Here is a 27,864-nt window from a genome sequence, read left to right on the forward strand (position 1 = left end):
AGTGAAGTAAGTCAGACATAGACAAATCTATGGTGTCTGTCATATGTGGAATCAGAAAGGGTACAAATGAACTTATTCACAAAATAGAGATAGAGTCACAGATGTAGAAAACAAATTTACCAAGGGATAAGGGAGGGAAGGGATAAATTGGGAGATTGGGACCGACATATATATACTATTATATATAAAATAAGGGATTCCCAGGTGGCTCAGTGGTAAAAATATCTGCCTGCCTAAGCAAGAGATACAGGAGACATGGGTTTGATCTCTGAGTCAAGAAGATCCCCTGGAGAAGGAAATGGCAACCCATTTCAGTATTCTTGTGTGAAAAATCCCATGGACAGATGAGCCTGGCGGGCTACAGTCCATGGGGTCCCAAAGAGTCGGATACAACTGAGCAACTGAGCATGCACTCACATTAAATTATTAGGGTATGAAAATTTATGACTAAGAGACCCAGTACTAGGACAAACACTAAATTGAGTATGTTTTCTTCCTGATTGTACCCAGGAACTAAACATTGCTTCAATTTATGATCACAATTTAAATTCTTAATAAATTCAAGTTTTAAGTCATGTTATGTGTACTTTCGTCACTTTAAGTGGTTTCAAATCATTTTCTGCATATTAAGTTTATAATAATGATTGTACTGGAAAACGCATTAAAGTGCTGTGGTCTAAGCTCACACAATGCGCGCGCACACACACACACACACACACAATAAAGTGGCCAGTGCCACTTTATAGGATAAAGACCAAAGTCCTCTGCACAGGATTTATGGGCCTTCAGAACCTTGTCCTGCTGAAGAGTGACTAAAGATCCAGCACTCCACACCCTCATCATGTCTCACCTTGGCACATCCTGTTCACTCTGCTTAGAACCCTTCCATCACACCTCTCCCCCGCTCACCTTGAGAGCTCCTTCACCTTCAAGCTTTAACTCACCTGGCACTTAAGCTGACAAGCCTTTCCTCCTTTACCCCAGAGATGAGTTGTTCATCTGGCTGTGCTCTCCTCACTCTTCACACGTCCGTAGTACATGGCAATTATCCAGTCACCTGGCTACCCCAGTGGAAAGAAAGCTTCTCCTTGAAGGAGACCTTCTCGCTCTTCTTTATATTCCCAGCTCCTCTCTCAGTGTCTCTGGAATGCAAGGATGCTAGAGAGGGCCTGCTTTCTACTCTTGAAGAGCTTACAGTCTAACAGGGGAAATTTAAGCCTGTGTGGACATACGTACGGGCTTCCCCAGTGACTCCGTCGGTAGGGAATCTGCCTGCACTGTGGGAGACCAGGGTTCGATTCCTGCCTCAGGAAGATCCCCCGGAGAAGGGAATGGCTACCCACTCCAGGATTCTTGTCTGGAGAAGTCCGTGGAGAGAGAAGCCTCTCTTACCCCCTCCTCCCGTCCACTTTCCCTCCTCTCTGCTTCGAGTCCTGGTCCTGATGACAGGATTGACCGTGGTTTCTGGCCATGACCAGTTCCTTATCATCTAGTGAGCCCAGTCAACGGGCAGGCCCAGAGGCAGCACAGGGCCCTGTGGCCGCTCTGCCTCCATTCACATCCTGCCTCTGCCACTCACTGGCTGCATGACTTACCCTTCTATGCCCCAGCTTCCTCCTGTGTACAATAAAGATAAAAATAAGAGTTACCTGCTTCTCAGAGATGTTATGAAGAATAGACAGGTTTATATAAGCAAAGTGCATGGAAAATGCACTGCACATGTTAAGCGTATTAGCACTATAAGTATTAGCTATTTTATTTCATTACCCCAGTACTTTGGAAATTTCAGGCTTTTATGCTAACACCCTGAGACTAGTAAACTCTGCCCAAGGTGCTATTTAAGACTATCTAAGACCTTCCAAAAGAATAAGAATCACATAGTTATTGGCCCTTTTTTAAGGCTCTAATGTGACTCAAGGGCTTTAGAACTTGCTGATCACTTATTTATTATTGAACGTTATTTTTCCAAAGTAAATAGAAAAGAATTTTTGTCACTAAATTCACCCTAATATTCTGAGTCTTGCAATGACACCAAGAGAATCAGCAAGGGAGCATTTTGATGATTCTGGACCCTGTAGTCCAGGGTATCCATCATTTGTGAGTTTACCAACACATTCTTGAATGGATTTCTATTTTTGTACTACTGAATGTCTGAGAGTTAAATTTTTATATTAATCTTCAACATAATTTTTCTATGATATATGTACATTAATAATTTAAAACCCTCTTCTAGCTTCAAGGGGGTACTTATGACCTAGTTCAATTAGGAAACTGTGAACATCTTTACCCTGCCCAGATGCACTTTTTTTTTTTTTCCAGATGCACTTTTGATTGCTAATGAATTAATAATTTGAAACTGTTTTTTATGTTAATTCTTTGATATCATTCTAAAACAACTAGAAGAATCCAGTCTATTACTAGGATAAGTAAGTCCTCAACTTTCCTTGATTTTTACATAATTTACTAAAGTATCAATAAAATTAGCATGTTATTTCCATATGATTTTATGGGGAATACATCTGTCTTTTGCATGATGACAAATTTATTTTTAATTGCTTACATCTCTATAGGTCTGTCATTGAGAGAGACATGTGCACCTACTGTAGAAAACCCCTAGGCACAGAAACCAAGATGATTTTAGATGAATTGCAAATTTGCTGCCATTCGACTTGCTTCAAGGTATGCCTATGTTTGTTGTATTTAACTCTCATACAAAATTGCATAATGACTAGAATAAAAATAATTATCTAATGGAATTTATGAGATGAAGTTAAAACTTTCAGAAACACTGTCATGCACATTAATAATGAACTGTTTAAATATTTCTCCAAGTTCTCAGCCTGAAATTCCAAGATTTATAATTACTCTCTTGACTTTAGGCTTAGAGTTGATTACTGACACGTTGATAACTCTTATTCTACAGATTTAAATCTATAAAAAGATAAACACTTGTTCTCTTTAGAAAAGTTTTTGCAGCATTTTCATAAATCATACATTGCATTAAATATATAATGAAATCCAAAAAGGAAAAGAAATTTTTGAGAAGAAAGTTACTCGCTTATTACATTCTAAAATTAGGATCGATGGGGTTAACAATAGTTAAAACTCAGTCTGCCTTTGAGAGCATGATTAATTATAATTAAATATGGCTTAGTAGAATAATAATAATAATAAAGTATACATAGTAGAATGCTTCACAATTTATGCCTTCATATGCCATTTCTTTTGCTTTTCACAGAAGTATTAGGTAGGTCAACAATATAGTTATTGGTATAACTAGGTGAGCACTTAACTAGGAACCTGAAGACCTGAGTTTGAGTTCTAATTGACACTACTTGTGGCCATGTGACTTTGGACAATCACCTAAATTAGCTTAGCCTAAGTTTCTTCATCTGTAAAATGACATAGCTGATTAGACCAGTGGTTTTCAACCCTGGATGCACATTATAATTGTCCAGGGAGATGATGAGAAAAATACAATGCTTGGGACCAGCCCCAGTTACATCATGAATCTTAGAGATGATTTCTGGGCATTGGTGTTTTTAAAGCCTTCTTAGATAGATCTAAAAGGCAGCCAGTTTGAGAACCACAGCCTGAATCTATGGGTCCTTTCTAGTGCTGATAGATTCTATGATTGATGCAAATTATCTGATTCAGTCAAGTAGATGTAATATTAGGCTGGCCAGAAAAGTCCATTTGGGTTTTCCAATAAGATGTTATGAACTTTTTGGCCAGCCCAATACTTTAACACTTGATTGCTTCTCTTTCAATTAGCTTCAGGCAATGACACAAAGTAATAAAAAATTCAGTGCCTCATTTTGAGGCAACAAAATCCAAATTTAAGCCATCATATATAGAATTCTATATAAAGTATGACATGAAAATTTCATAATTATTTCTCATAGGACAGGAAAATTTCCTTGAAGTTATTCAAATTTAGTCAGTGGAACAAAAATTAGTCTATAGCTCTTTATTTAAAATTATTATGCACAAAACTTTTTAAAGAAGAAAATTCTCCTGATTATTCCCTTTGGTCAACAGGAATAATTTCCATTTGTTATATTTTAGATGATTTATTTCTATTGTCAATTTAATTATAAAACACTACTGAGCATAAAAATATCCCCACACTCCTAAGAAAAGACAGATTACTCTATAGCCATAATTGTAGAGAATTACCTGAACTGGCTTAAACATGTCTAACTGATCTATGACAATTTGCGTCAATGAACTTGAAAGCCAGCCAGTTGGCAGTGGACTTCCTCCAGTGAGCCCGGGTTTAAGGTGGATGTCAAGCCTTTCTTGCCTCTTTAACCAGCATAGCTTGAAACAAATTTCCCCCTAAACTGTGTCCAGAGTCAGAAGTTTGTTTTGTCAATGACACTATATCTGGACAGTGTAGCTCTCCATTAGTAAGCAAACAATAAATACACTTAGTGTTCTTGTTTGCAATATCCAACAGTGATCTTGTCTTTGGCATAACCAATTTTTGAAAATGTTTATCTACTCTATATTATATTTGAGTTAGGTAGAAACTTCAGTAGTAGGTATGCCCTGAAATGCACACCTCCATAGTAGAGGGATTTTTGAGAGAAATTGTTTGGAAAGTTTGGTGTGTGGATCAGACAAATATACTTTTATTTTCTCTCACAGTTCTCTTGAGGCTTTATCAGAGTGTTGCTATGAAGAATGATATGGAATAAAGTAAAAGGTTCTTTTTATAATTCTGTTAACCAAGAATCTAAACTTCATATCTAATGTGAACTTTATACATGCCTTTCCTTTAGTGTGAAATATGCAAAAAACCTTTGGAAAACCTACAAGCAGGTGACAGTATTTGGATTTACAGACAGACAATACATTGTGAATCTTGCTACTCTAAAGTTGTAGGTAAGTGTTGAGCTCTGTGAGAAACTATCACTAACATTAATGAACTTTAGATATTGTTGAAAGATTTCAAAACTGGGAAGTATTTTATTAATTATATTAAAAATTCAGTTGCAGATACAATGGTAGCATTTCATTTAATCAGTCAAAATTTGTATTTTCTTCCGATATCAGACCAGACATAGATACGAATAAGCATAGGTCATTTATTGTAGAAAATTTTCCATTTTTTGCAAACAAAAATTTATCTTCTTTGCTCAGCTCATTGTTAGAATTAAAGTGCATTTCTGTGAATGACCTTTTACATTTCTGGAATATACTTTTATAATTTAATTTGGTTATTATACTAAATGCCCTTTAATGTTAATTTTAAATGGAAAATTTAAAGTTAATGGTATACAATTCTATATTAAATATGGCATCTAAGTTTATTTTTTCAGCTTAAGATCAATATTACTATAATTTGGGCACTTAATTAGCATAAGTTATGTGAGAAGAAACATTAAGGGCCTGCATTTTTAACTCATATTTTCAATAAGCTTACCATGAAAGTTATAAAAGTTGATTTAAAAGATGTGCACAATACAATATAAAAGTCTATGAAGCTTGATTAGTTTTTTTTTTTTTTTTATTTAAAACACATATTTATTAGTAGCAAATTACTACTTCTAAGGTGAGACACTAACGTTCTGTGAACAGATTTGTTTGTAATATACAAGACAAGCAAAGACCTTTTTTTTTTTTTTTTTTAATTTTTTTATTAGTTGGAGGCTAATTACTTCACAACATTTCAGTGGGTTTTGTCATACATTGATATGAATCAGCCATAGATTTACACTTATTCCCCATCCCGATCCCCCCTCCCACCTCCCTCTCCACCCGATTCCTCTGGGTCTTCCCAGTGCACCAGGCCGGAGCACTTGTCTCATGCATCCCACCTGGGCTGGTGATCTGTTTCACCATAGATAGTATACATGCTGTTCTTTTGAAACATCCCACCCTCACCTTCTCCCACAGAGTTCAAAAGTCTGTTCTGTATTTCTGTGTCTCTTTTTCTGTTTTGCATATAGGGTTATCGTTACCATCTTTCTAAATTCCATATATATGTGTTAGTATGCTGTAATGTTCTTTATCTTTCTGGCTTACTTCACTCTGTATAAGGGGTTCCAGTTTCATCCATCTCATTAGGACTGGTTCAAATGAATTCTTTTTGATGGCTGAGTAAAATTCCATGGTGTATATGTACCACAGCTTCCTTATCCATTCATCTGCTGATGGGCATCTAGGTTGCTTCCATGTCCTGGCTATTATAAACAGTGCTGCGATGAACATTGGGGTGCATGTGTCTCTTTCAGATCTGGTTTCCTCAGTGTGTATGCCCAGAAGTGGTATTGCTGGGTCATATGGCAGTTCTATTTCCAGTTTTTTAAGGAATCTCCACACTGTTTTCCATAGTGGCTGTACTAGTTTGCATTCCCACCAACAGTGTAAGAGGGTTCCCTTTTCTCCACAGCCTCTCCAGCATTTATTGCTTGTAGACTTTTGGATAGCAGCCAAAGCCAGTATCAACATTTTGTTTTTACTTCAATAGTCAGTAGATGGAATAAGCAGGATAAATAATGGGGAGCTGGTCAACAGCACTATGTAAAGGGAAGGTTTCCTGCTGGTGGCGAATGGAAAAGGAACATCTGTGGTTGTTACATGGGATCCAAAATATGGAATTTAATGACAAATGTGTGATATTAATGAGGTGCTTGAAGGCTACATCTGGAAAATGCTCTGAAAAATATTCAGAAACCCACATTCCATCAAGCTGCAGAATCGATGACAAGAACAAAGCTAATTATATTCATACTTGGCTTTCTATTTTCTGCTTTCCCCAGCCATTCTTATATTCCTTTTTCTTCTTCATTGAGCAGCCTTATCGGGATCCTTATCAGTGTTACATCAGGGGGCTTTGCTATGCATCTTAGCAGCTCTAAAACTTTCAGTCCCAAGAGTCCATGAAATGGTTTAGGAGATGTGGTTACCGAAACACTCAGATGTCTCTGTGCCTCCCTCCCTGTCTACGTGCACTTTTATAGTACATAGAAGTTATCAGGACATGACTCTCAAGCGTGTCATAAATATGAATACGGGGCATCAGTGCTTCATATTCTCAGTATGACCAAAAGCCTTGCCACAGTGATGAATGCAGTAGATGGTAAAAGTAAACTGTTTAGTCCACCCCCACCCACACAGATGAATAATTATTTTTAAAACTTTGGTGATAAGCTTATTTTTGTACTGAATTTGTATATATAACTTATTTTCTTTACATTTTTCAGCCAAGTGGATTCAGTAATTCTGGCACATGAAAATCAAGAGGAAAGGATTCATCGAGGAATTAAAATTTTTATTATAAGAACATGTAATCTAAAAAAGCTTTATACCAATGACTGACTCTTTGTATAACAATTCTGCTATTGCATAAATAATATAATTGCTTATACTAAGGTCGCATACATAAAGGAAACCATCTGATATCTGGTTAGATTTAGAGATAAAATATTCAAGTGGTCTAGTTACCAACATCAAAGGAAGGATGTTTCTGATGGCAGTGAGCATTGTCAGCCTTGACCAGGTCCATCTCTGCTCAGTATTAGGTTGTGCATCATGGTTTCCATTAGAGACCAGGATTCCCAATTTCTCATTTTTTGTTTCCCTAGGGATTTGAATTTACAGATGTTACTGACATCTTGACAAAACTGTCAAGGAAGCAAGATATGTACATTTCTTGTGTGCAAAAGAAATGTTCATAGAAATTTTGGCAGAAAGATAAAGTCTGGCAGAAAGGTGTTAGTGTATAATGGTGTACAGACCTCAGAAAATCACTTAAACTATTCAGATTTTGGTGCTGTTATCTGTAACATGAGGGGAAATGGAGAAAATAATTTCTGAGGTCACTTTCTGCTCCAAAACTCTCAGATTCTAAAGCAAGTTTTTGTTTGATCTTTAGAATCATACCTGAGTCTGTTTGTTAAGCATGTGGAACTAGATAGGATATCTAAACAATTTAATGTTGGTGTCATCCTTTAGTTTATTACAGATATAAGTTTTATAGAACATGTTTTATAAATACAAAGACATGCATTTATTGGTAATGGGTAAAAATCATATGGTATGTATAGCTTACATATTATAATTTGTTATGCTTTCTTTTCAAAATCTGGATATGTAAATGATCTATGAGAAATAATGGCAATGGACTAAAAGACATGTTCTTTAGCATGCCAAACCTATTCCTACTACATAACACTTTATATTTACAGATGGCTTATAAAAATAAAATGAACTGTCAGTTACACAGAATCTTCTTGTGCGGCATCTATAAATATTACTCAATGACATTGATACTGTCAAGTATAGTGATCATAATCTATTGTATTCTGTGCTATGCTACTTAATTATTTTGTCTTCTTAAGCCATAACATTGATTTTTAAAGAGCTTTTTCTTAAGGAATTGAAAAGTCAGTAATCTTGTGTGGAATTATTATTATTAAAATTGAGACATTGCACTTATAAACTATTTTATATGCATATAGGAACTGCTTCTCAAAGGAAAGCATATGGAACATTGAGAGAGGGTGAGATTCTAAGGGAGTTTAAGGCAGTTATATAAAACTGACAAACTAAGGAAACCAAAAAGATAATCATGTATTTTCTAACTGTTGCTAAATGTAAAGAATGATTCTTCCGTGTAATGATTTCAAGCATCTGTTCCTCTTAGACACTGATCCACAAAGTGTTAAACACTAAATGCTTATCAAAACACAGCAATGTGTAATCATTGTCCTATGGAGAGGAAGCCAGAAAAAACAATTAATAATAATTTGATACTCATTAATTCATGCTTGATGAGAAGTGGTGGTAATTGAGCCATATGTTTTATTGTTCTCTTATTACATGCTATCAGAGTGGATCAAAAGAAATAATTTTCTTAGAGTTGAAATTCGTGGCAGGAAAGGATGAGTAGAATAGTAGCCCTCTCTTTTATAGAAAGTGTATTAACATCTCAATGCCTTTGTAGTAATTAAAAATCATTTGAATATCATTTTTAAAGGACTCCACTGTTGAATGCTTCACTTCAAAAAAAAAAAACCTAAAAGGGGCATAATTCTCACTTTTCTGTAGCTGTTTAATGGACCCTTTCTTCTACAATAATGTATTAAATTAAACCAAAAGCTGTTGTAAAAATAGAGTGGATACAGAGTGAAGAGAAAAGGGCTTCTGATTTTATCAAGTCTGCTTCATTATGTCTGGGATTATTTGCACCATAGGAATGACAGATTTCTAAAACAATTTGTAAGATCTCATTTTTATTTGCAGCGAATTATGTTATGATTGGCATATTTTTCCTGGACACAAGTGCCTACATCTCAGAATACCAGGTCCTGGATTCTATTACTAATTAAAGGATGTCTCTAAAAAATAATTAATTGCTCCACTATGACAGCATTCTTCTGAAAAACAACATAAAATTTATCTAGTAATCTTGGAGATAAAATCTGTTAAAATCTTTTTTTTTCTTTTACGAAGGCCAAGAAATAAAAATTTATTCAAGAAGTAATCTGTGCATCCTTAATTATTTGATTGCAATCACTGCTATAATTAGATATGAGTGATGAGATGGTCCAATTCTCACAACTGGGGCACTCTCTGACTTGTTTACTATGATAGAAAATCATGAGCATTTGGAACATTTTCCAACTCAGCTTGATTCAGAGCTCTACCAAAACAAGTGACTGGCCTACATTGAGGCAAACTAACAATGTTAGTGGTATTTTTTGTTGTTGTTACTACTGAATATACTGGTTATTTGGTATAATGTAAATAATTTTTAGTATTGTACCTATTTCATAGCATTCAACAGTTCCCAGAGACCCTTGTTGTTCAGTTGCTAAGTCATGTCTGACTCTTTGCAACCCCAATGACTGCAGCACATCAGGCTTCCCTGTCCATCACCAACTCCCATAACTTGCTCAAACTCATGTCCACTGAGTCAGTGATGCCATCCAACCATCTTATCCTCTGTCACCCCCTTCTTCTCCTGCCCTCAATCTTTCCCAGCACCAGAGTCTTTTCTAATGAGTTGGCTCTTCACATCAGGTGGCCGAAGTATTGGAGCTTCAGCTTCAACATCAGTCTTTCCAACGAATATTCAAGGTTTCCTTGAGAATTGATTGGCTTGATCTCCTTGCTGTCCAAGGGACTCTCAAGAGTCTTCTCCAGCACCTCAATCCTAAAGAATCACTTCTTTGTCACTCAGCTTTCTTTATGGTCCAACTCTTATATCCACACATGACTACTGGAAAACCCATAGCTTTTTCTAGGCAGACCTTTGTTGGCAAAGTGTTGTCTCTGCTTTTGAATATGCTGTCTAGATTTGTCATAGCTTTTTTCCCAAGAAGCAAGAGTCTTTTAATTTCATGGCTGCAGTCACTGTCCGCAGTGATTTTGGAGCCCAAGAAAACAAAATCTGCCACTGTTTTCCATTTTTCTCCCATCTATTTGCCATGAAGTGATGGGACCAGATGGTATGATCTTAGTTTTTTGAATGTTGAGTTTTAAGTCAGTTTTTTCACTCATATTTACCTGTATTAACTTGCATTGGCCACTTCCCTCATGAGTCTATTTCCTGCTACTTAAAGTGTGAGATTTAAAACATTGGTTTGCTGTTGTACCCACCAGACCAAACACTGCATGATTTATAAATCTATGCTTACCCCTTTCTCAGATACCTCTTTCATTAGAGACCTAAGAGTTGTCAAATATTTTGTATGTGTTACAGAATTGCTTGTTGACTTTGTCACAACACAAACTGTTGGACAACATTCTGATTTGCATTTACTGGATCTTTTTGTCCTGCCCTTTGAGAAGTATGCATTGAAATGTTCAGATGCCTCTTGAGTTAGGCAATGGTCTCAATTTTTTCACTAGAATAGAGGAAACTGATCATCAGCATCCTTTATAAATACCACCTGGGAAAGATCTTCTAATTTCATTGCCTTTGAAACATTCTTCTCATTCATACATGAAAATCCAATCATTCTAGAGTCTGTAAGGAAAAAATGCATGGCTTATAATCTACTGTCACTCATTCATTCATTCATTTGTTCTATTTTCCAATAACTTAAAAATCTTCGTTTAGAATCTGTGTTCCAGATCTCCACGGTAACCAAAATAGTCAAGACTCCTGCCCTCTTGGAACTTAAATTCTAAAGAAAGGTTGGAGGAGCAGTTTGAAAGACAAAATGTAAATAAACACAATAATTTCTGAAAGCAAATAAGACCATGAAGGAAATAAAACACAGCAACCAGGTAAAGGGGTACTATTTAAAAGTAATGTTGTCAGATGATATTTCTAATAACAGCTGAATGATGAGAAGGAACTAGCCTGGGGGAAAGCACTCCAAGAGGAGATATCTTGCTGCTGCTGCTGCTGCTAAGTCGCTTCAGTCGTGTCTGACTCTGTGTGACCCCATAGACGGCAGCCCACCAGGCTCCCGGTCCCTGGGATTCTCCAGGCAAGAACACTGGAGTGGGTTGCCATTTCCTTCTCCAATGCATGAAAGTGAAAAGTGAAAGTGAAGTCGCTCAGTCGTGTCCGACTCTTAGCGACCCCATAGACTGCAGCCTACCAGGCTCCTCCATCCATGGGATTTTCCAGGTGAGAGTACTGGAGTGGGGTGCCATTGCCTTCTCCGGGAGATATCTTAGGATTGGCCAAAATCATTCCACTTTCTGGGCTAAATGTGTCCTTGCTTCTCTTAAATATGAGATCCAAATTCACAGATGCCAAGAGGCAGAGAACAGTCAAAGGATTTTTAAGCTTCCTCTATTTCTCATGCAAAACCATATTCAGATATCACGTAGATAGCTTTCAGGTCTCTGCCAATGGGTGGGTTACACCAAATGGTTACTCCATCTTGGTCCTCAGGCTGAAGTTTCTCACTGGATAAAGGAGTGACTGTGTCAGTGGTGGGTCTGAACCAATGCTCACCTGAAGTGGAAACAATGGGCCAGGTATGACATTTGCTCACCTCATCTAAGGCAGCACTCAGGATCTAATTCCTTTCTGTTTTTTTTTTTTTTTTCCTCAAAAAGAGACAGTAAACAGTTAAGCAGCATCATTTCAGGTCTAGAAGACACTTCTCACAGGAATTTTATAAATGTTACATGTTCTATTCCTTCGTGGCAATATGAATAATGTATCTGGTTGAAAGGAACATACAGATCTTGATGTAACTTTCTTGACAGTTACAATCTGTTGATTTCACCTCTTTTCCCAAGAGAAAAGGAAAGATTACCAGTTTCAAGGACCCTTCAGGCCCACAAAGGCAAATTGGATTGAAAGTCTCCCACAGGGAAGTGTTTAGGCCCTAAGGCAAGTGTGACCTTGGTGTTATTTGAAGAAATCACAGAAAGATTGCCAGGAGGCTGGAATTAGTGAAAATGAAATGATGAGATGGATGAAGCAGACAAGAGATAAGCTGTGGTTGTTTCATAACATATTATTAAAAATATACATCATCAAATGAAAAAAAAATATATACATCATCAAATGAATGGTGACATTTCATCAAATTCATTTATGCCTTTTAAATTTGTGCCATTAAGATATTGTTGAATATAATTGGTTTCATGAACAGATTAAAATTATTTTGAGACAAATATAGTCTACTGATTTTTGACAAAAGCACAAAGAGAATTCAGTGGAGAAAGAATAGTTTTTTAAAATAGTGCTGAGATAATTGGACACCCATGTGCAAAAAAGAAAAAATCAGTACTGAGCCACAGACTTTACATCTTTTACAAAAATTATCTCAAAGTGGATCATAGACTTAAATGTAAAATGCAAAACCATAAAACTTTTCAAAGAAAACTTAGGAGAAAAACAACATGACCTTAAACTTGGTTAAGAGTTTTTGGGTATAACATCAAAAGTGTAATCTATAAAATAAAAATGATTGAAGTTCAACTTTTTTAAAATTAAAAATGTGTGCTCTATGAGAGAAACTGTTAAGATAATGAAAATATAAGCCACAGATTGGGAGAAAATATTTGCAAAGTACATATCTGATAAAGAACTTGTTCTCCATATCAAAGAACCCTGAGGACTAACCACTCAGGAAACAAACAAACAAACAAACAAAAAAACTTTTAAAAATGGGCAAAAGATCTGAAGAGACACCTAACCAAAGAAGATGTACAGATGGCAAATAAACATATGAATGATACTCAATATCACTTTTCATTAGGAAAATGCAAATTAAAACAATGATGAGACTACTTCCTGACTATACGAATGGCTAAAAACTAAAACCTGAGAATGCCAATTGCTGGCAAGGATGCAGAGAAGCAGGAACTCTCATTCATTACTGATGGGAATACAAAATGGTCCAGCCACTTGGGAAGACAATTTGGCAGTTTCTTACAAAGCTAACCGTATTCTTTCACATAAGTCAGCAATTGTGCTCCTAGGTTTCTATCCAGCTAATTTGAAAACTTATGTTCATACAAAAAGCTGCACATAAATGTTTATAGCAGTTCTGTTTACAATCATCAAAAAACTGGAAGAATCTAAGATGTCCTTCAGTAAACAAATGTCTCAACAAAGCTGTGGTATATCTATACAACGGAATAATATTCAGCAATAAAAAGGGATGAGTGATCAAATCTGCAGAAACATGGATACTTCTTAAATGCATGATGCTAAGTGAAAAAAGCCAGTCTGAAAAAAGAAATCATATTGTATGATTCCACTTATGTAATGGCCTTCCTTGGTACCTCAGTCAGTAAAGAATCTTCATGCAGTGCAGGAGACCCGGGTTTGATCCCTGGGTCGGGAAGATCCCCTGGAGAAGGAAATGGCAACCCACTCAAGTATTCTTGCCTGGAGAATCCCATGGACAGAGGAGGCTGGTGGATTACAGTCCATAGTGTCATAAGACTTGTATGTGACTTAGTGACTAAACCAAACCACTTATGTAACATTCTAGAAAAGGCAAAACCATAGAGACAAAGTAAAAAAAAGAGAGTAAGTATTAAAGATCAGTGATTTCTGGGGCTTCAAGGGAGTGGGGCTGGAGAAATGGAGAGCTGAATAGGTGAAGCGTGGGGAAAGGTTTAGTGCCATCGAACTAGCCTATATACTGTAATGGTGAACACATGACATTATGTGCTTGTCAAAACCCAAAGAACTTTGCAGTTCAAAGAATGAACTTTAACAAATGCAAATTTTAAATCTCATTTAGGTGTTCAGGAGCAAGGGATCCCAGGATGGAATGTGGAATGCTGCAAAAGAATCCAGTAGTATCGCAAATGTGTGAAACAGTCTCAGTAAAAGGGCTGAGAGGAAAATGGGCTGACCTTAGTAACTTTAGAAATGTGTGGAGTGTCTAAGACTAAAGACACAAGTAACTGTGCCAGAACACTATACTCTAGTGGATCAAACTGTTTTTCATGGAGTGAAGTTAACAATTCTGAAACCACTATATATATATACTGGAATTGGTAATTCAGTAAAGAGACAATAGTTGGTGGGAGCCAGATTTCTTGCCTTTGGAGTTGGAGATTGCAGATAAGGAGGGGAAGAAACAGGAAGGGTCCTTGCGGTAATGAATGAGTTAAGAGAAATCAATATGATTTCATGTTTAGCTTAATATAGACACAGGTGATTATATATAGAAATATCTATAGGCATACACATTTATTAATACATGGCTTAGTATACACACATTTATTTTCTTGCTCTGTCAGCTGACAGAGCTTAGAGGCAAAAAATCCAGATCTTGATTTTCAATACCATTCCCCAGTAAAAGGGATGAAGACTCCTTGGAGAAATGACTGGTTTAAGGGTTGGGGCAGGATGTAGAGAAGATGCACCCAGAGCATCTTGTAGTGTCAGGAAATAAGGAAATGCTCAAACATACATGCACATACATAGGTACACACGGATGATATGGATATGTCCAAGGGACATAGGAATTGACTGAAAGAGCTCCCAATGGCCAAAGCTGACATTTGAGCAACTGAATAAATAAGGTAGTATTGAATTATAACCCAAAATACAAAATAAAGATTTGTGAGTCAGTGCTGGTATAAACAGATGATTGAATAAGTAAATAATAGAGGAGACACAAATCTCCTATGCACAATGCCAAATAATTCATGTAGCTACTCCATCCTCAAGGAGGTAGAGCTTAACCCTTCACTTCCTGTGTGTGGGCTGCATAGTACTTACCTTCCAGAGCACAGAATGGGACAAGAAAAAAAGTAATTTACAGAGGAGGGATCTGACAAACACTACCTCAGACAGGTATCAAGATTAGCATCAACGATAATTGATCACAATCACTAGCATGCACTTGATAGGATATGATAAAAATGGCAGAGCATCTCTGTAGCCTTCTTTCCCCCAACATATAGTATGTGTGTGTGTGGTCAGTCGCTCAGTCATATCAGACTCTTTGAGACTGCATGAACCATAGCCCACCAGTCTCCCCTGTCCATGGAATTTTCCCAGTAAGAATCCTGGAATGGGCTGCCATTTCCTTTTCCAGTGGGTCTTCCCGACCCAGAGATCAAACCTACTTCTCCAGAGTGTCTCCTACCTTGCAGGCAGATTCTTTACCACTGAGCCACCAGGGAAAATACACATCTTTATTGAAGGGTCTGTACTCCTCAAAACTGTCAAAGACATCAAAAATTTAAATGTCTGAGACACCTTTGCAGCCAGAAAAGAGAGCCTGAGGAGACATGACAACTAAATGTAATGTGGTTCCTGGATGAGCTCCTGAAACAAGAAAGAAACTTTTATTCCCAAGGAATTCAGAATAAAATAGAGCCTCTAGTGTTTCTTTTTTTTTTTTTCTTTTAAACAAAGGCAGACTGCCACATGTAGACTCATTAGGATGTGTCTGGAGCCCTGGAAGTTTGACTACTCTTTGTTTTTCTACAACTGGACCTTGACAGCTTGTGTGCAGGTCCTATCAGGGGAGCACAGCGCTTCGTATACCCGTGACCCAAGAGTGGTCCTCCTCCATCTGGGAAGGCAGATCAAGTGTGCAGCTTTGGGAGGGGCACATAGGGAGTGATGAGACAGGGAGGTCACCTACCTAGTCAGACAGATCAGCCACATCATCCCTGGTGGTCAATATGGTGACAGGTGTTGCAGCCAGATCACCCTGACATCCAAGACTTGGGTTCATAATTGATTCATGAATTGTGACAAAGCAACCACACTAATGTAGGGTATTCATAATAGATGAACCTCTGTGTGAGATGTGTGGGAACTCTGTGTTACCCTCACTGTAACACAGTGCTCAGGTGCTCAGTTATGTCTGACTCTTGCAACTCCATGGACTATAGCCCACCATGTCTTCTGCCCATGGGATTTTTCAGGCAAGAATATTGGCATGGGTTGCCATTTTCTTCCTCCATAATGTTTTCAGTAAGTCTAAAACTACTCTAAAAAAATTATATATATATATATATGAATTGAGTAATTATTATTAAAACCCTCCTCTAGCTCACTAATGCTGGACATGTGAAAAAAAATGATAGATATGGTGTTAGAATGCAGACGGAGCTTCATAACAATGAAAATCCAGAAAGATATGGGCTCCAAACATAAAGAAATTTCTTCTTCTTCCACGTGGCAGTCCTGAATTGGGCTGTGGGCTCTGTGGGCAGAGCATCTCTCATCTAACCTGGGGATGCTGACTGCTCCTATCCTGTTACTCAGCCATGTCCTAGAGGGCTGCTTTTACCCCAAGATCTGAGCAGAATCACAAGTGTTACTTCTGCTTTCTAGCTCCATGGAAGGGAAAGTGGAGGCAGTCACTTTCCTTTTCTTTCTTTTAATGTTTTTTTTAATTGCTAGAAAAGTCACATATATAAAACATGCTATTTTAGCCATATTTGACTGTACAGTTCAGTGGTGCTAAGCACATTCACATTGTTGTATAACTCTCACCATCATCCATCTCTGGAATTTTTCACTATCCTAAACTGAAACCCTGTCCCCATTAAACACTAAGCCCCATACCTCCTCCCCAATGCCCCCTACCCCCGGCCCCTGGAAAAACTTGCACACAACACTCCTACTTGCATCCCTTTTGAAATCACTTGGGACGCATGGCGAGGTGGATTGCACAGCAGGATGAACTGTGATCTCTAGTCCAGATTGCATTTGAGGATTTCTGTTACTAAAGGAAGAAGGCAGAATAAAACTAGCATCTGTGACAAATCTGTCCTTCTGGCTACCTGCTCAAATATCCAAGAGTACCTTTCTTCTTAAAAAAAAAAAAAAATTTCTTTATATATTTATTTGGTTGTACTGGGTCTTCCTTGCTGCGTGGCTTTTCTCTAATAGTGGCGAGAGGGGTCTACTCTCTAGTTGCAGTGTGCAGGCTTCCCATTGCAGGGGCTTCTGTTGCAGAGCATGGGCTCTTGGTCACGTGAGCTGGCAGCTCCTGGCTCTAGAGCACAGGCTCAATAGTTGTGGCGTGTGGGCCTAGATGCTCCATGGCATGTGGGATCTTTCTTGATCAGGGATGGAACCCATGTTTTCTGCATTGGCAGGCCAAGTGCACCCTTCTTCTCCCACACAGAACACACCCCTCAAGAGGGTGCGTCCTGAAATCCCATTCCATCACTCATCCAGCTCAGAGGCCAGGAATTCTGCTTGACTCTCAATGCCCTCTGGCAGGTCCTGATATGACTCCCTCCAGTGCAGAGACCTGTAAATGGAAAGGGGCATTATCTATCCCCCAACCAGCCTACGCACCATTGTGCAGTACAAACAAGGCCATCAGTTAGAACTCTCATTCAGAAGAGGGCAAATGGCAGCAGGCAGTGACCCACGGCAGTGAACGTGTCTGCTGGGCAGCCATTGTGAAAAGTCCCCTCTGGTATTACGGTTCTTGGTTTGATCTGGTCTGTTCTCCGGGAGGCACTGTCTTGTCCACTGTCCGCCACGGTCACATCTGAAGTGAGCATTGGAGGTGTGGATTTGGGGACCCAAGATTGCTTCAGGGTGGGAGGGTGAATGGCAAACTGTCATAGACTTCTGTAAGCTTGGCTTACATTATAGTTTTTAGCAGAACAACTTGCTCAAAAACTTAATAGGCTTCCGTCTATTTGTTTCTAGTTAGTTCCATATGAAGTTAACACTAGCAAAGGCCTTGGGAGGTCATAGTTCTTTCATCTGCTGCTTCCCCTCTTTTATTTACTGGCCTCTGTGGTTAGCTCATCCCTCTCCTTCAACTAAATGACCTTTGCAGTTAAGTTGATTCCCATTGTCTGAGGGAGAGTGTTTAATGGAAGGCCTGGTACAGTCTCTGAGAAACATTGCTGTCTCCTGCTCTTTGTCATAGAGTTGCAGTTCGCTTTTCTAGCTTGATTGAGCACTTATTCACTAGGCTTCCCAGATGACACTAGTGGTAAAAAAAAAAAAAAAAAAAAATTCACCTGCCAATGCAGGACGAGAGAGATGGGTTCCCTCCCTGGGTCAGGAAGATCCCTTGGAGAAGAGAATGGCAACCCACTCCAGTATTCTTGCCTGGAAAATCCCATGGACTGAGGAGCTTGGCAGGCTACAGTCTGTGGGGTCACAAAGAGTTGGACACAACTGAGCGCCTGAACACACACACACAGAACTCTCAATCAACTTGGACGGCAGCTCTCAGTGAGAACAGAACTGCAATGCTTAAGTATTTATGCTTGCAAACTGGCTAATGGACATCTTGCTTCATCTCGCTCATGGTATCTTGTCAAATGCAGTAAGGAGCAGCAAACATGTACTGACTCTCTGAGCTGTTTTTCAATCTCTTCAGCTAGAATTATGGGCTCCACAGCTAAAGTAAGCAAGTGTTAATTGTTTAGTCATGTCTGACTCTTTGGGATCCCATGGACTGTATCCCACCAGGCTTCTCTGTCGATGGAGTTCTCCAGACAAGAATACTGGGGTGGGTTGCCATTCCCTTTTCCAGGAAATCTTCCCAACCCAGGGATCGAACCCAGGTCTCCCACATTGCAGGCAGATTCTTTACCATTTGAGCCACCAGGGAAACCCATATTGAGTCATACATCAGTATAATGTCTTCCAAGTTCATCCATCTTGTTGCAAATGGTAAGATTTCCTTGTTGCAAATGGCAGGACTTCCCTGGTGGCTCAGATGGTAAAGTAAGCAAGAATTTTGCCAAATGTTTTTCCATGGCATAACAAGGGTCATCAAATTTCCAGCCTGCAACACTTCCTTGCTCCTTATTGCACAAACAACTGGCCCATACCACTTGTTTCAGACTTTCATTTGATAACAGCCCATCTCCAGCATCAGTTTCTAAATAAGTCAGGGCACAACCAAGTGGCTATAACAAAGAATCTCTAAAATACAGTGATTCAAACAGGATGGCTTTTTTTCTTTTTCTCATCAGAAAACAGAAGGAGACTCTGTCCACAAAATTGTCTAAAGCGTATTGTTTTGCCATCCCTAACATCTCATGATCAAAGCTGGCTCTTGTGACTGTGTCCCTGCCTGAAACGAGAGAAAAAGAAAGGATGTGATAAAGAATATGCCCCCACTCCTGTGACTCACATTCAACTGGCCACATTTAACAGCAGAGTCCCTTGGAAAGCAAGGAGATCAAACCAGTCAATCTTAAAGGAAATCAACCCTGAATACTCTTTGAAAGGACTGATGCTGAAGTTGAAGCTTCAATACTTTGGCCCCCTGATTTGAAGAGCTGATTCATTGGAAAAGAATTCCCTGATGAAGAGAAAGATTGAAAGCAGCAGGAAAAGAGGGCGACAGAGGATGAGATGGCTGGATGGCATCACCAATGCAATGGATATGAATTGGACAAACTCTGGGAGATGGTGAAGAGCAGGGAAGCCTGGCGTTCCGGAGTCCATGGGGCCGAGAAGAACCACAACAACAAAAACAACAGCAGGAAGGTCGTGACATGTGTCTCCTAGCCAAGCAACAGGTGTCAAGGTTTCCGGCACTAAAAGAAGATAGAGAAATGCACTGGGGGAGCAGGTTGTAGTCTTGACACAGAGCCCAGTGAGCTTGGACTCCTGATTCATTCCTCTGGAGAGCTTATCGCTGGATGATGGTAACCCAGGGTCTCCTATAAAACATGCTTCGGCATACAAAGACACTGTGATTTATACCTCCCAACCCTCATCACTGTTAATAATGTGTTGTTGTTTTTTTTAAGAGTTTTTGATGTGGACCATTTTTGAAGTCTTTATTGAATTTGTTACAACATTGCTGCTTCTGTTTTATGCCCTGGTTTTTTGGCCACGAGGTCCATGGGACCAGGGGTCTCTTGGACCAGGGGTTGAACCAGCACCCACTGCATTGGAAGCATGTCGCCTTAACCACTGGACCACCAGGGAAGTCCCAATAATGTCTTTCCTTGATGAACAAAGACGTTTAGATATGTGTGGCCATTTAAGTATGATTCTGACCCAGTACACTCATTAATAGGATCCAGAAATGAAGAGGATTGGGGACTTCTGTCCCTGAATAGCTCCACACTAGAGCCAGTCTGTCAGGGGCAAAGCTAGGATAGGAACCCAACATGCTGAAGTCTCTTTCACTAAATGTGGGGTTTTAAAATGAATGCAGTAATCTAAAAATGATCTCACCAGAACAGAACACACTGACAGAATAAGCTTCACATGCCATTCTTATTTAGATAATTCAGTATTTTATTAACTTTTGGCATTATAATGACACACTGCTGACTCCTACTTAACTTGTGGTTTTTATGATTCTGGATCAATTGATGCCATACATTTGCAAAACAAGCTCTGTCCTAGCTTGTATTTCTATAGATTTCCTCTTCCATAACTTATTTTTTTGTACTGTGCACATGTGTCACTATTGAATTAGAGGCAGAGTCCTTCTGGATCTCATTTAACATGAGATACTTGAAAGAGTCAAACCCTGGCACCAAATGATTTTACTAAAGTTGATATGTATTTTATTTGTTATATGTCCCTGATTTACTATATTTATCACTACTCTAAAAAAAGTAAAGTTAAGACAAATCCATATTATTTTCTATATCTTGCTATTTTGTATATGTATTCTAATATTTCTTCTGGAAGCATAGCTTGTTGTTGTTGTTTTAGTTGCTAAGTCATGTCGGACTCTTTTGTGACCCCATGGACAGTAGTCCTCAGTCTCCTCTGTCCTTGGCGTTTCCTAGGCAAAAATACTGCAGTGGGTTGCCATTACCTTCACCAGGGGATCTTCCTGACCTAGGGATCAAACCCGTGTTTCCTGCATTGGAAGGCAGATTCTTTACCACTGAGACACCCAGGAAGTATATATAACATACTGGCCTATAGTTTTTGGTTCCTTTCTAAAACACAGTTCCCTTTTTCACTTTCAGGATTTTCCATACATTCTTTCACTTTACATTTTTGTGTAGAAATAGATTTCATCTTGCACTTCTGTTAAGTTTGTGGGTCCCCAAAACTTCTGACATGAACTGCAAGTTCAAGAGGTCTCCACGACCACTGCCCAGCTCGATAATTCACTGGAAGGACTCCCAGAAGCTGTCATACTCCTGATTATGATTTATTATAGTGAAAGGTTACAGATTAATATCAGCCAAGCAAAGAAGCACACAGGGCAGTGTCTAGGAAATGGCAGGCACAGGTCTTCAGGTGTCTTCTCCAGGTGGATTTGTGTGGCCCATGCCTGTTTATCCAAGCAATTTTTTGTGACAATACACACCAAGTTGTGACAACCAGAGAAGGTCGTCTCAACTTTGGTGCTGAGATGTTTTCACTGGGGTTCAGTCAGCTAAATTTGGTTGATGGCTCACATCGTTGACCTTAGTCTACAGTCCCCCACCTCCACTCCAGATAGGGCTGATACTACATGGCCCAAAGCCTTCACCACAAATCTCAGAGTTAGAATAGAACATCTGGAGTGACTCAGGGACCCCAGACAAATAGAGACACACATAGAAGGCAGGGCATTGCAGGGGTCTCCCAGGAGTCAAAGGCAAAGTGCTCTCTGGGCAATGCTAATCCTTTACTACACAGCTTTCAAGTAAATAGTAATGTAAATCTTGTAAATCCGGAGACACTCAGGGTTCAGTCCTACCACAGTGCTACATTCATTCAAGAAGCATAGTTCAACTCTTGAATTGTAATTAAGGAGAATTCCACCTTTCAGTAGTAACTCTCATAGGACATTCAAGAGGACCCAAATACAAGCTCCATATCCGTTTTTATTAAAGTCCTCTTTCCCCATCCCCAATCCTATCTCCGCCAACCAGAAACAAAACAAAAAACCTCTTAAACTTACAGCCTACCTGATACTGCCCTCTTCCTTTTCTCTCTCTTCTTCCTCATCACATTGTTTAGACATTAATTTAGGCTTAAATTCAGCGCAAAATTATCCACCCATTTTAGGAAGTGGGAAGGGATGGCAGGTGGGGCTGACCAATGCAGATATTCTGTAATAGGCAGGGAAATGGGGAAAATCAATGCATATGCCATTATTAATTATTTTTTTCTGACATAGTAGCTTCCAGTCACTGGGCATCGACTTTGTTTCAGATACTTTACATACATGTGTTTCTGGATCTAATATCTTACCTTTTCCGAGATGTCACAAGGCAGGAGAATTTTCAACAATTGTAAGTGGAAGCAAAATCATTCAAGAAATACTATAAGAATTGCTGCTGATGTGCTTCATTCCATAATACTTTGATATGGTAAAGGAAATACATACTACAGGGGGGAAGATTACATATGTAAGTATCAAAATATTCAGCTTCAAAAACTCCTTTTTCTTTATTATTATTATTATTTTATTTGTGGTTGTCTTCTAGTTCAATGCTGGATGATTAATTTAAGGAGGAAAAGTGAAAAAAAAATTAGGATTCTACCAAGTTTTAACGAACACAGAATACCAAAAATGCAAGCACATATATATTTTAACTCTTTCATTAGGTATTGAGACTTCTATAAATGGGCTTCCCTGATAGCTCAGCTGGTATGGAATCCATCCACAATGCAGAGACCCTGGTTTGAATCCTGGGTTGGGAAGATCCCCTGGAGAAGGGATAGGCTCCCCACTCCAGTATCCTTGGGCTTCCCTGGCGGCTCAGACAGTAAAGAATCTATGTGCAATGGGGAAGACCTGAGTTTGATCCCTGGGTTGGGATCCCTGGAGGAGGGCATGGCAACCCACTCCAGTATTCTTGCCTGGAGAATCCCAGTGGACAAAGGAGCCTGGTGGGCTACAGTCCATGGAGTTGCAAAGAGTTGGACACAACTGAGCAACTAAACACGTTCTATAAACTCTAGTATATATGGGGATGATTGCATCTGTTATGAAGTTCCAATACACTTTATTTAGTAGAGAGAAATGAGCTACAGAGAAACTTCCTACTAGGTATGTACTCTAAGAGTTCAGTTCAGTTCATTCGCTCAGTTGTGTCCGACTCTTTGCAACCCCATGAATCGCAGCACCCCAGGCCTCCCTGTCCATCACCAACTCCGGAAGTTTACTCAAATTCATGCCCATCGAGTTGGTGATGCCATCCAGCCATCTCATCGTCTGTCATCCCCTTCTCCTCCTGCCCCCAATCCCTCCCAACATCAGAGTCTTTTCCAATGAGTCAACTCTTCACATGAGGTGGCCAGAGTACTGGAGTTTCAGCTTCAGCATCAGTCCTTCAGCATCAGTGAACACCCAGGACTGATCTCCTTTAGGATGGTCTGGTTGGATCTCCCTGCAGTCCAAGGGACTCTCAAGAGTCTTCTCCAGCACCACAAAAAGCTATCATCCGTTAATTGTTAAACTGCTCATATACCCCTGTTCAGGGTGCACTAAAACTGAATTTGAAACATAGGTTATACATTCTTTTGGCAAAATAAAGAAACAAACTTTCCTTTCTCACCTCCTCCTCCCCTCTACTCTTCCATCCCCAGCCCACTCCACTTACCTCAGCCTCATGAAGCTGTTTCAATGGAGCAATTCACTATGTTTACATTTTTAAAACACTGACACTGTATTACCAGTGCTTCTCCCTCCTTGGTTGTCATTTTTGAATCTACTCCAATATCCAGGCAGTGCTCGCATGTCCCAATTTATACTATCAATGTTCTCTAAGTTTGTTTGAATCACGATTCCAAAAGCTCTGTCCATTGCCTTTGATTAATATGCTCGTGGCTCTTAATCTAAAGATTTTTTTGCCTCAATCTCTCTCTCTCTTTTTTTTTACCATGCAGTTTTGTCCTTTTGTAGGAGAGGAGGAAATGAAGGAGGGAATGGGGAGAAGGAGAAGTTGAGTTGTTTGTCTCAGAAAGTCTCCTACTGTTCATATGTATATATTTTTTGATGGTTTTCAACATGTTTTTGGCCCTCTTATTGCTCTGTCCTGAGACGTGGTTGAATTTAGGTTTGGTGCTGGCGGTTGTGGTGGTGGTGGTATGTGTATGTAGATGAAGACTACTTCATAAGTGATATTGGGTACTTTCATCAGAAGCACATACTATCTTTCATTTGGTGGTATTAACAATTTCATGGCAATTTCAAAATGTAATGTTTTCATTCTACTTTCCCCTTTTCATTTATTAGCCAGAACACATCTATAAAAAAACACTTTCTCTCATCCATAATTTGGTTACTCTGAATATATATAGAAAAGGCAGGATAAAGACTTTATCCTTTATTTGAAGATATTAATCCCTCAGTCATGTCTGACTCTTTGCAACCCCATGAACTGTAGCCCACCAGGATCCTCTGTCCAAGGGGTTTTCCAGGCAAGAATACTGGAATGGGTTGCTATTCCCTTCTCCAGGGGATCTTCCCAACCCAGGGATCGAACACATGTCTCCTGCCTTGTGGGCAGATTCTTTGCCATTTGAGCTACCAGGGAAGCCTAAATAATAACTTAAAGCCTGAGTAGTCTCCAAAGATTATCTATGTATTTAAGTATCATTTTGAACTCCAGGATTTAAACATTATTTGATGTGTTTCAATACATGTCAGAGACTGTTCCTTATTGACACTTAAGTCGTCTGATCTTTGAATGGTGGGAGCTTATACAAGTGGGCTCCATGTCTTTTCACACAATCCAACTAGACTTTGATAAAAAGTTTCAACCTTATCTAGTATATTTCCTACCTTAGACCTCCCATCAGCTTCTTTTTTCAAGAACCCAGATCTCTCTCTTTGGAAAATTGTGTTTAAAGACCAAATTCTAGGCATTAGGGTAACATCGCTATTAGGTTGATCAATATCTCTAGCCCATGTCAGTGGATAGTGCTAAAAATAAATTTTTTTCACCAAAAATATATATGAATCTGCACTGTTACTACAATTCAATTCAAGGTTGTAAGGTTAAACTCATTTGTCTTAGTGAATATCTCCTTTCCCCCACCGCCCATATTATGGTGCACACATCACAATCTCCAAGTAGCTCTACCAACACCACTATCAGCAAAATATTTCCAGTAATTTCTTCAACTCAAATAAAAGTACCTCTAGGAAAGGGACGGAAACTTAACACTGACAGTATGAATCATTCTTTCTTAGCAAAAACTAATCCACATACCTTAAGCATATTTACTTAGTGTTATTTAAGATCTGTATCAAAATGTTGAAATACTGGGGTATATAGAGAAATTTCTCTCAGGAAGATAACAGAATTTTCTTTGCAGAATTAGAACCTTGTAATTCAAATGAGTCACCAGTAAGTCTATAACTAATTCTTATCTCGGCTACGCATCAACCAGAAGGCTAACATTTTTGCAAAGGAACCCTCTTGTAATGTGACAAGCTTCACAATAAGTTGATCTCCCTCCATGAGAAAGGCCCAGTAGGGGTCAAGCCATACCCGATTATACCACTGTTCAGTCTAGAAGCCCTGAACAGTTACCATAGCCACTTAGAAGCACTGAAGTAACAGATGGTAAATTTAAAAGAACAGCTTTTAAAATTTAAAACAAATCTAAATGTAAACCTTCCTCATCATCTCCAATCCACGCTTTCCCAAAAAAGGGGTGAAAACCATCACAAGTACAATTCTGAGATGTTTATTTAAAAAGTATCCTTTATCCTAGTTTTCAAAATCTACTACAATCCAATCAAACAGTGGTTTGTCCTTGGTGGTGTTTTCTTATTTTTTGGTAAGGTGTGCATGAGTGTTAAGTTGCTTCAGTAACCTCCAACTTTTTGTGACCCCATGGACTGTAATCTGCCAGGCTCCTCTGTCCATTGGGATTCTCCAGGCCAGAATAGTGAAGTGGGTTGTCGTTGCCTTCTCTAGAGGATCTTCCCAACCCAGGGATAGAACTTGTGTTTCTTACATCTCCTGCATTGGCAGGCGGGTTCTTTACCACTAGCGCCACCTGGGACACCCAACGGAAACATTACATAATAATGAATTATACACAAAGAAGATATAAATCATGAACATATATGCATAAATATACAACACAACAAATATGTATGTTCATATAAACAATATCAAGATAGGACATTCAAACACTTTTCAACCAGATAACTGATAATCTAGTAAGACTGTAGAAGATTTGAATAACAGTGATTTGATTTCAAATAAATTTATACAAATTATATATTTCATAAAGATTTTGTTTAGATAAGTAATATTTATATGTGTATAAATCTATATTGTTTGTATCTTGCACCTAACAAATATAATTACATGTATTATTCAAGCACACTTGGAATATTTCCAAATGCTGGCAGTATCCTAGGATAGAAAAGAAGTCTCACCAAATTTCAATGAATCAATTACTCAGACAAGTAGAAATGCTGCCTGATCTCACTTATATATGGAATTTAAAATCAAAGCACAATAAAACAAAACAAAAAAAATGAATTCACAGATACAGAGTACATGGTTTGATGGTAGAGAGGTGGTCAAAAGGTACAAACTTCCAGTTATAAAATAAATAAGTCATGGGGATATAATATTCAGCGTGATGACTATAGTTTAAAAATATCATGCTATATATTTGAATGTTGCTGAGGGAGTAGATCTTAAAAGTTCTCATTACAAGAAAAAAAATGTAAATACATGAGGATATTAGCTAGACTTACTGTGGGGGTCATTTCACAATACATATGATTGTTGAATCATTATGTTGTATGCCTGAAACTAACATAATATTATATGCCAATTATATCTCAATTTAAAGAGTCAGTGAATCTGATTTATATACACCATGACCTCTAATCACAATGCTATTAAATAAGGAATCATTGAGAAATCTGTGTGCAGGTCAAGAAGCAACAGTTAGAACTGGATATGGAACAACAGACTGGTTCCAAATAGGAAAAGGAGCACGTCAAGGCTGTATATTGTCACCCTGCTTATTTAGCTTATATACAGAGTACATCATGAGAAATGCTGGGCTGGAGGAAGCACAAGCTGGAATCAAGATTTCTGGGAGAAATAGCAATAACCACAGATATGCAGATGACACCACCCTTATGGCAGAAAGCAAAGAAGAACTAAAAAGCCTCTTGATGAAAGCAAAAGAGGAGAGTGAAAAAGTTGGCTTAAAGCTCAACATTCAGAAAACTAAGATCATGGCATCTGGTCCCATCACCTCATGGCAAATAGATGGGGAAACAGTGGCAACAGTGGCAGACTTTATTTTTCTGGGCTCCAAAATCACTGCAGATGGTGATTGCAGCCATGAAATTAAAAGATGCTTACTCCTTGGAAGGAAAGTTATAACCAACCTAGACAACATGTTAAAAAGCAGAGATATTACTTTGCCAACAAAGGTCTATCTAGTCAAGGCTATAGTTTTTCCAGTAGTCATGTACAGATGTGAGAGTTGGACTATAAAGAAAGCTGAGTGCCTAAGAATTGGTGCTTTTGAGCTGTGGTGATGGAGAAGACTCTTGAGAGTCCCTT

The 27,864-nt window shown here is 38.7% G+C and overlaps 1 protein-coding gene across 12 annotated transcripts in view; it reads left to right on the top strand.

Moving 5' to 3' along the window:
- SCEL (sciellin) overlaps window positions 1–9,496 on the top strand; it is a 119,422-nt gene extending 109,926 nt beyond the window's left edge. For all 12 annotated transcript variants that reach the window (XM_043892382.1, XM_043892376.1, XM_043892377.1 and 9 more), the window contains 3 exons: window positions 2,571–2,679; window positions 4,788–4,890; window positions 7,215–9,496. In XM_043892382.1, coding sequence (XP_043748317.1) covers window positions 2,571–2,679; window positions 4,788–4,890; window positions 7,215–7,231 — 229 coding nt within the window. In that variant the 3' untranslated portion in view covers window positions 7,232–9,496. The remainder of the gene's footprint in view (window positions 1–2,570; window positions 2,680–4,787; window positions 4,891–7,214) is intronic.
- The last annotated feature ends 18,368 nt before the right edge of the window (window positions 9,497–27,864 follow it).

Source organism: Cervus elaphus, chromosome 30, assembly GCF_910594005.1.
Source record: "Cervus elaphus chromosome 30, mCerEla1.1, whole genome shotgun sequence".
Lineage (NCBI taxonomy): Eukaryota > Metazoa > Chordata > Mammalia > Artiodactyla > Cervidae > Cervus > Cervus elaphus.